General features: G+C 39.9%; 1 protein-coding gene across 1 annotated transcript; it reads left to right on the top strand.

The window, feature by feature from the left end:
* Positions 1-3,113: 3,113 nt before the first annotated feature.
* On the top strand, positions 3,114-5,057 carry nkx2.4a (NK2 homeobox 4a). The gene is made up of 2 exons (XM_037746725.1): positions 3,114-3,575; positions 4,285-5,057. Exons 1-2 carry the CDS (start codon positions 3,203-3,205, stop codon positions 4,992-4,994), a joined length of 1,083 nt encoding a protein of 360 aa, XP_037602653.1. The 5' UTR covers positions 3,114-3,202; the 3' UTR covers positions 4,995-5,057.
* Positions 5,058-9,879: the final 4,822 nt, after the last annotated feature.

The raw sequence follows: 9,879 nt of genomic DNA, 5'->3' as shown, positions 1-9,879 counted from the left end.
TGCAGGTCTAAATAAATCCTCATGTTTTGTGCACTTTGTGCTCGGTCGGTGTGTGAAATGCTGAGGTGGCAGGTCAGGACCCTATAGCCCTTCAGCCATCTCTCCACATCTCTCAGGGTATTGAACCAGCAACGACGAGATAGATGGAGAAAAGCACTTCAGTAACCAGGCGCTTTGGTCCATCTGCTGTTCTGTGCTGTGCTGTAGCTGAGGGGGGTGATGATATCGGAAAAAGGTTGTCTTGTATAATATAAACTACATAAATGGGTTGTTATCTGGTTCTGGTCAACAACACTTAAATAGCTTACACATCATATATTGGCAAATTGGTTAAAATGTCCCTATAGGGCGGTTTTGCACCAATAAGTCTTATCATTAATGCACACAATACAAGATGATTAACAAGCAATGCTTGCTCCCTATGGAATAATGGGACAGGCTTTAATTTATATGTGAGCTATTAAGTAATTTTAAAAAAAGCTTGTGAAATATTTTCTGAGTGAAATTATCAAGAAGGTTTGACAATTAAGGTATCTGTAGATAGTCAAAGAGTTTTACAATTTTAAAGCAAGACAGTTACAAAGCAACACACCGTGCCGTGCGTAATTCTAGGAATCAAATCTATATTTTCCTCTCCATGCAGCCACCAGGGTTCCACTTATGGCAAGGGTCAGTGAAGGCTAATTCAAATGAATATACTCTATGATATTTGTTATCACACACACGCTGGTTGTATATGTGCACACACAACAACACGCTATATCCGATACGATACGATACAACTTTATTGTTGGTTTGAACTGAAATTCATTTTGCATCCATAGGCAGCTCAGTTTAAGAAAAAGTACATATAGACAATAGACATACTGTTACCATAAACAGACAGACAGACAAGTAAGACCCATCAAAACACATCACAATTAATTAATAACTATTAACATAAAACAGCTGCAGAAAGGTTTGGCAGGCTAAATAATTCCCTCTATTATAAAAGTGTCAGATTTATGAACAAACCTTTTTGCTGGGCCTTCTTCTCCACGGCTCCTTGGCGCGCGTCCGTTTATCCTGCTCGCGCTGCCTTCACGGACACATCATTACATTCACTGGATGTATAAAAAAAAAAAAAGGAAAAAAAAGTTAACTTAGAATAACAACTATGTTAATGTTGGACAATAAGCTCTCATAAAGCGTTGCATGCAGCCAAACCAGCTCCAGATTTTTATGGGATCCTAATGTGGAGGGTCTGTGGACCAGGGTCCTGCTCTCTGACTCAGTAATCCACAAGGTTGAGAGGTTTGCCTCATTTACATAATGTTAGAGGTCTGGGCCGAGGCCTACCTTTTCTCTGAGCCCTGAAAAGACACCATGCGGCCGCTGCTAAAAGAGTGGAAAAGGCGCACAGAAGCCTGGACAAGTGGAGGAATATTTGCAGGTATGATATATTACTTTATTCTAAGGAAAGGGGTTGATTTTCTTAATATTGATACTCTGATGAGAATAGAACTTTTTTTTTTTTTACATTTGGTTTAGACCTGTTAATCTGCTCAAACACATTTTAGGATACTTTTTTTCCAGCGTCTTCTTTCTGTCAACTCCAGCTGACTTTGGGAATACGCACGCATTGTTTGCTTTATACCTCAACAACAATAAAGTCCAACCACTTCACATTAAATCCTCTGCGGAATCCAGGCATCTGAGGGTGGAGAAAAAAAAAAAGAAGACATTTGTGTACTGAAATATGCAAAAGAACAAAGATTTATTACAATCAGCCTATCAACTTATCCACCGGAGATTGGTGTTCTGGATATATCGCTATATATAATTGATGGCTGACCATGTCACGTCTTCAATTGCTCAATTAGGTGGCAGGCAGCTACTTGCTGCAGTGCCATGCTAAATTACATTAGTGGCTTCATGGAGACGAGTGTTTTCCTTCCTTCAATAAAAGATGGGAACACGTTTCACGTCTGGAAAATAAGAAACACCTGCTCCTGTTGTTGTCTTGCTGTAAAAGTGATGAAAAACATCCAAATATCATGCTGATTATAAACTGTTCTGAGCAGCATATCCCTCTCAGTTATTGGATGGTTATTGGCTCAATATAGATCCATAAAGGACGCACACGTTATAGGCTATAATGGGAAGCTGCATTAACTGCTGTTCATTATTGCAATTTGTAGCAGCTCTTTTCTCTTTTGACCCCCCCCCCTGTTGTGTGTCTCTTCTTCCTCTGATTCTTCCCCTGGCGCCAGTCAGTTTGCTCAGAGATTACAATGTCAGGTCAAGCCTGCAAAGTGTCATTAGTACGTGCAGACTTGAGGGTTTGAGGCTTAAAATATTGTCTCCAAATTGCCTTAAATCGGATGGAGAATATCGTTTTTTTCTCCTAAGAAATGTATACAATTGTGACTTCTCCTAAATTATTTCCATGGTCAGTTATATAACAGATATATAATCTATAAATCCTGTGAGTTATATCCCTTTGCCTGATCGTGGATGTTATAGGTGGTGATATATACTCACAGGTTGGATCCCTGTATCGTCGTTTCCTTTTTCAGCAGCATTTAGTCATTTTATTTGAGCTTTATTTGGACCTGTCCCCTTTCTGGTGCATGGGGCATAAATGATGCTTAAGAAGCATAAATGAGTTGGTCATACAACTTCATTGTGCCTCTTTGAACAGACATAAGGGCCACCGAGTATCATCAAAGTGCTCTCAAAGTTTCTAGAAAGAGTGGAATTCCCTACTGACGCAAAAAAAAAAAAAAATAGTCATATGTGGTCAGATCAGCTGATGTGCAGAAAGAACATAATGCCTTATTCTCACCTGTATAATATCAGAGTCATAAATATGAGGCGTCCTTTTTTATTCCTATACAATTTAATATAAAGCAACAGTGTATTTTCATGAATTATTTCCCCTTAAAAATGTCAATGACTATTGTTTGCTGGTTTAGGAGTTTTTGCTCCGCCCCCCTGTGTTTGTCGTAAACCTGGCTCCTGGTCTCCAATAAACCCGGGCTAAGAGCGCCTCCTGGGCTCGCCTCCTTCTCCAAGGCGATCAATAGGATCTCAGGCTGCTCTACAAGCACCTCTCTTACGTAGACATCCACCCAAGGAGATAGATAGAGCCGATACAACAACAACTGGGTTGTATCTGCTCAAACACCCCAAAAAAATCTACCTGCTTTCTTTCTGAATCATGTCGTTGAGCCCAAAGCACACTACGCCTTTTTCAGTGACAGATATTTTGAGTCCAATCGAGGAGACCTACAAGAAGTTCAGTGGCATGGACGGCGCAGGGAACCTAACCTCTCCACTGGGAGCCTACCGACAGCCTCAGGTGTCTCAGAGCGGCATGCAACAGCACTCCATGGGCCACAACGCTGCAGCCGTGGCCACCACGTACCACATGCCGCACGGAGTCTCCCAGTTCTCCCACAGCGCCATGGGGGGATACTGCAATGGGAGCATTGGCAACATGGGAGACCTGCCGTCGTACCAGGAGAGCATGCGGAATAGTGCAGCAGCAACAGGGTGGTACAGCACCAACCCGGATCCGAGATACTCCACAAGTAAGTTTTCTTTTTATGCCCATTTATACACACTTTTTTTTTTTGTTATCATTTTTTATTTATAAAGGGAAATAAACAAAATGACATTTCAAGAATGATATAGGAAGGAAAAAACGCACAGGATTAAAATATGTATTGCCTTGTGATAATATTTCATTTATGTTTTGGGGGAAATGATAACAAGTTCATGCAAAATGATGTGCACTATTTTAAGGCATATTTAATTAAACTATTTGTGACGGTTAAACTGAAAAGGAGATCATTCTTTCAAGTCTGGCTCGACTTTTTTTATTTTTTGGCATGAGGAAAATATTTTAAAGCAAGATCTATATTATTATTATTATTATTATTATTATTATTATTATTATTATTATTATTTTATTATTATTTTATTTTTTTGTTTTTTGTTTATTTGTTTTGCACAATTTAAGACTATACAACATAACAAAAAAATAAATGAATAATATACAGTGCAGGAAGAGGCAACAAAAACACTGGATTTATCTGAAGCCTCCACCTAGAGACAAGATTAATATAAAAAATAATACTATTATTATAATCAACTGTGTTTTTTGTTTTTTTTATTCTAACGCTTTCCAGCTTCAATAATGATCGAATATTATACAGCCAATAATCAATAACTTCAGGCGAAACAGTGTTCTCCTCTTCTGTTTTATTGAACGCCCGTATATGTATGTATATGTTTAAGTTTCTAGATTCATGGGACCTTCCACAGGTATGAACATGAGCGGCATGGGGAGTCTCTCAGGAATGGCGGACGCCTCCAAATCCATGCCGGTCCTGCACTCAGCGCCCAGGAGGAAACGACGCGTCCTGTTCTCGCAGGCTCAGGTCTACGAGCTGGAGAGGAGGTTCAAGCAGCAGAAATACCTGTCGGCGCCGGAGAGGGAGCACCTGGCCAGCATGATCCACCTGACGCCGACCCAGGTGAAGATCTGGTTCCAGAACCACCGGTACAAGATGAAGCGCCAGGCCAAGGACAAGGCGACGCAGCAGCTGCAGCAACAGCAACAACAGGACGGTAACAACCTGCAGTGCCAGCAGGCGCAGTCTCCAAGGCGCGTAGCCGTGCCAGTTCTGGTGAAGGACGGTAAACCGTGCCAGAACGGCTCCAACACACCGACACCGAACCAGCAACAGGTGCAACAACAACAGAACGGAGCCGGAGTTGTGCTCGCGTCCTCGACCAGCAGCAGCCTTGCGCAGCAGCAGCAGCATCAGAGCCAGCAGCAGCAGCAGCAGCAGCAGCAGCAGGTGAACGCTTTGGAGCTGGAGGAGATGTCACCCAGTCCTCCATCACTGCACAGCCAGCTCAACATGGCACAGATAGACACATCTGCTGTAGATTACACCAGTAACATGGTCAGCTCAAACCTCCTCTACGGCAGAACGTGGTAGGACTTCATACAGTACTGTCACACTTTCCACTTTTTTCTATGTGAAAACCTGCGGATGAGCCCATGCAAGAGCAAAACATTTCCATATTTATATATATATATGTATAAATATATATATATATACATACATATATATATATGAACATATATATATGTATATGTGAAGGAGTGACTGAAAACCTGGGCCCTTTGGTGTCGGATGTGGACAATAAGGCGCACAGAGGCGCACCAGCTGATCAGGGCACATTTTCTTGACATCTCTGAGAGGGGAGTCTATTTTTGAACATTACAGAAATGGCTGCCCTTGAAAGCAATTATGTCGTTTCTGGACCCTTTTGTAATCCATGTTTTTGGACCTTCCTCATGATGTTTTAAACGTAGTCTATGTTGTTGAAACAAAAAGGAATGCTGCTTCACTTGAGTTTGGACTGAGGGGTGAAGGTGGGATCAGGTTTGAAGTATACACTAAAAGCCACCACTCCTTATTTTACGGTGATAACCTGGTATTTTATCATATTAATATTGTAAAACTAATGTATTCATTTAGACTTATTAAATAAAGTAGGGACTTGTATATTTGGCTAACACACAAGAATGCGTTTTAACTGTATAATAATCGTTATTTGCGTCCACTTTTATGTTTTCTTTTATTCTTTTTTTTGTAAGTTAAAAAGGAACAAATGCGTGATGGCTGCTGTATATGTTTCAAAAAAACCAAGTGAACGTTAACAATAAATAACTTGAAGTGTGAGAGCTATTCCTGAAGAAGTAATTTTTTTTTGTAACAAAAAAAAAAAAAAAAAAAAGGGATCTGTTTTTGGAGTGCATTTTCATTATGTTGTGATTGAGACCAAATTGAGCAGGAAAGCAAGGTCGATGAGGGAGCCAGCATTGTTCAGGTGACATTTTGGAGGGTTGCCTTTCATGGAGGATGTCTGCACGAGTCTAAGACCGGGAAATCACCCCTTTTAAAAAATCCCTAACACTTTCCAGCAGGTTTAATAGTGACGTCCATTTATGTATTAAAAAATATGAATATATTAATATCATTCCTTTCTCAACAAACTCCTTACATATTGATCTTACTGTGTTTAATAGGCCCACACCTTCGTTTTGCCGCAATGTAATTGGTCAATTTCATTGTGAATGCGAGCTTCCATAAAACACACAATAACTACCAATTATTATAAGAACAAATATATTATCTAAAGGAATGGAGCATATGCCTCGCATTATTATGATGCTGAATTAAAGTTAATTACACTCTAATCATAGGTTGGATTATTATTATTATTATTATTATTATTATTATTATGCACAGGCCTCAGTCGTTAAATCAGACATTTATGAAATAAATGAAAAAAATAAAAATAAATATGAAACAAATACGAATCATAAAAAATATGCTTCTTAATTTAACTTTGTGATTTTTAAATGATTTTAGACATTTAAGTAAAATTCCTTACTTTTTACTTAAAATATTGTTTGAGCGTGAAGCTGGAGTCTGATACGTGTTTTTTTATTATTATATTAGTATTGATATTTAGGATTGGCGCGCAGTTGGTGATAAAATGACAATATGCTGTTATTATCTAAATTAATAACAATATGTTAAATTCTTCAAAAATTAAAAAAAATAACTTTAAAGTGAAATCTCCTTTATTTTAAAACAATGTCGTGTTATAATTGCATTGTCTGATAAAATATATCACAAATGTAATTACAGAAATCTAAAAATTTTAAGTTTAAACAAATACTGCAAGTGTTTATGTATTTAATGTTATTTTGATTTGAAATAACAGTGATATCCACATTATTTTCTGATGCATTGAAACACTGTGAGCAAATGTTCAAAATACCCAACAGCAGCACATGGTCACACTTTCTTTTTCACTCTCACACACACACACACACACTCCTACACTGTATGCACACACACAGAGAGAGACATACACACACACCCACGGGCCTCATTCTGATCAATCTCTTTAGAAGATGAATGATTTGTACAAACAAACTCCAGAGTGTTTAAGGTCATCACTTAGCATCAGTGTCGCTTCCCCTTTGCTTCTGTCCTCCAAAACCTTTCTTTTTTTTTTTTTTACACCAGCAGTGGCTGATAATAGGATCTAACATTTCATTTCCTGTGGTCATTTAAACACGTTTGGAAATTACTTCTCAATCCCCCTCGCTGATGACACCCTGTGATGGTGATGATGATGATGATGATGGCTATCAGTGTGTCTCAATGGAGACCTTGGAGAGCCCCCATTTCCAACCCCTTCACATACCTGGCAGCTGTATGTATATGTGCTATCATCCCTACACTCCAAGGAAGCCTCAAAGCCAATATGCACCTGACATTTGGAATTGAGCACGAGCAACTCCATCAGAAGGGAGTTTGATAAGAGCATTAAAAAAAGAAGAAATGCATTCCACAATATACACTTTGATGCAGCGAGGTGTTCCTGATAGACTCTGTCTCTAAATTGAGGGGCGTGAATGAGCTGTCAACAAAGATTTTTTTTGATGGTGTACCACATGAAATGAAAGTGGAGGTGAAGCCATTCTTTTCTCTTTTCAATGGCCATAGTTATGGCGCACTAATAGGCTATGCTTGGTAATCACTGGCTATTGTGCCTGTTGCTTCTCTCGGTTTATTGGGGGGGTGCCTCTCTTTGTAAGGATATATGAGACAGGCTGGGCACTGTAATTGGTACTGGCATCATCATTTTCTGTCTGGAAAGTTTTTATTGAGGCTACTGTGTGGTGTTACTTCCATGTATGTGGTTACAGAACATCCACACCCACACATGCATGCATACAGATGATGCCCATGTGGATGCACACAACAGCTCACATTCACAACCAAATGCAAAAATTGCCCTCTCGTACACAAAGCAGATGTTTTCCATCAGAGCCGGAATGTCACTATGCCATATTTAGCATCATGAAGCAGGGGGATAATCTATTTCACTGATGTAAAGATTTGTTTGGACTATTCTTCTCAGGTAATTGCAGGTTGCACTGCAAAATGTGAATTTAGAAGGAAGCCTTGCTTCGGTCTCTACATCCAACCCCCCCTCTAACTCCCTTCTTCCCCATTATTCTACTTAATATGTCAGAAGGTCTGATCGCAGAGAAACCTTTTCAAGTCCTATTGATGTGTTCCTCAATTGACCATGGCGACCTAGCAACCTAGAGAGCGCTAATTGGCAAGGGCTTAACATTATTGGATGCATAGTTTATACAGAAATAGGCCAAACATATAAACCCTCATCATACACAGCTCACTGTGTTTTAGTTTTGCTGGTACAACAGGAAGGGGATTGCTTTGTGTTGTTGGTCTTAACTCAAAAAAAAAAAAAAAAGCAATTAAAACAGAAAGCTATAAAAAGCAGTCTGGCCTATAGTTTTTGAGTGGAATATACTGGATGAGTAAGATTTTTCCAGAAGACACACAGGTAAAGAAAGCTCCACTCTGCAGGGAGGATTTCATGGTATTTATTTTGTGTGATAACATAAATGCATGTGATGTAGATGTAGACATCCTGCCAGTAGAAAAACAGACAAAGTTTACTCCCTCAAATTCCACCACCTTCCTCCCCCAGAAATAGTCCCCCCAAATCTTGCCCCATGTGAAATGATTAGCAGAGGCAAGGTCCGCTTTTCATTTCACCGTGCGAATGAATGCATTGAATTGGCAAGTTCTGAGAGACACAAGAGCAGAGTTTTTAATTAGTGTATTGCCCTCGCATGCTGCCAAGGAGAGACAATCTTTCTCTTTTCTATGACAAACCTGTGCCTGCTGGATTTGTTTGGCTTCCAAAGAATGAGTCACTCACTGCAAGTCTGCAAGTCTCTGCCCCAGGAAGCAGAAAGTTCTCTAATTCCAGTCATTTTCAAAATGGAAAAAAAAATAACCTGCAAATAATCATCTTCCTACAGAGTGAAAAAAAAAAAAAAAACATTTCAAGAAGGTCATAGGACTCTGAAAGCAATTCTCACTCTAATAGATTTCCATGAAATTAAATACATGAAACCACATTTTTACCTTTGGGTTTGACGATAACATGAACTCAATGCACATGCACATGCACACATGCACACGCTCACACAATTATATGCTATTCCAGGACTTGCACTGGCTAATTCCATTGCTTACTATGAATACCATTTTAGCAATATGAGGCATTGCAGGCCAAAGCAACCTTTTGAAGACTATTCACAAATGTCTGTAGTAGAGGGAGGGGGTGTGTAGAGGATGAAGGATGGAGGACCAGGTTAGGAGTGTGTGTGTGTGTGTGTGTGTGTGTGGGTGTGTGTGTGTGTGTGGTGGGGGGGGGGCAGCATCCCTTATTAGAAAACCATGTCACATTCTCTCCTGCGCCGGCCGGACTCGCTGCGCTGCCAGTAATCCCCCCTCCAAGTCCCCCTATGCATGTTATTCAATTCGCTCATAAGTAGTTAGAGAAACTGTTTTCAGTTGCCACTAATAACTACTGACCTCCAGTGACACAGGCCAACAATAGGTTTGTCAGGCCCGAAACGCACAACCAAAGAAGCTGATTAGGAACTCAAGAGGTTTGAAGCAAGAATCAATGGCCGCTCTGTCCTGCCACGGTTGCTTCCAGCATGGCACCGATGATTGTGGGACCTCCATTAGTTATGCCTCATTAAGTCCAACAAACTCTTCTTTAAGAAAATTTGTTTAGCCAATTCTAAAATCTATTATGGACACGGAGCCCCTACTGTGGTGCCACTGTGTTTAGACTCCCAAGAGAAAGGCCTGCTTTACTGTGTAGAGACATGACATTAAATGCATAAATCCATATGTACACTCTTTCCTTCCTTTAAGATCACTACATTTTAAGCCCAGGATTAAA

This window comes from Sebastes umbrosus, chromosome 16 (assembly GCF_015220745.1).
Source record: "Sebastes umbrosus isolate fSebUmb1 chromosome 16, fSebUmb1.pri, whole genome shotgun sequence".
Lineage (NCBI taxonomy): Eukaryota > Metazoa > Chordata > Actinopteri > Perciformes > Sebastidae > Sebastes > Sebastes umbrosus.
The sequence above is the reverse complement of the archived record's forward strand: the minus strand, read 5'-3'. Positions and strand labels throughout refer to the sequence as shown.

Coding starts and splice junctions, on each gene's coding strand:
- nkx2.4a (XM_037746725.1), top strand. CDS start 3,203: ATGTCGTTGAGCCCAAAGCACACTACGCCTTTTTCAGTGACAGATATT. Junction 3,576..4,284: donor GGATCCGAGATACTCCACAA/GTAAGTTTTCTT, acceptor TATATGTTTAAG/TTTCTAGATTCATGGGACCT.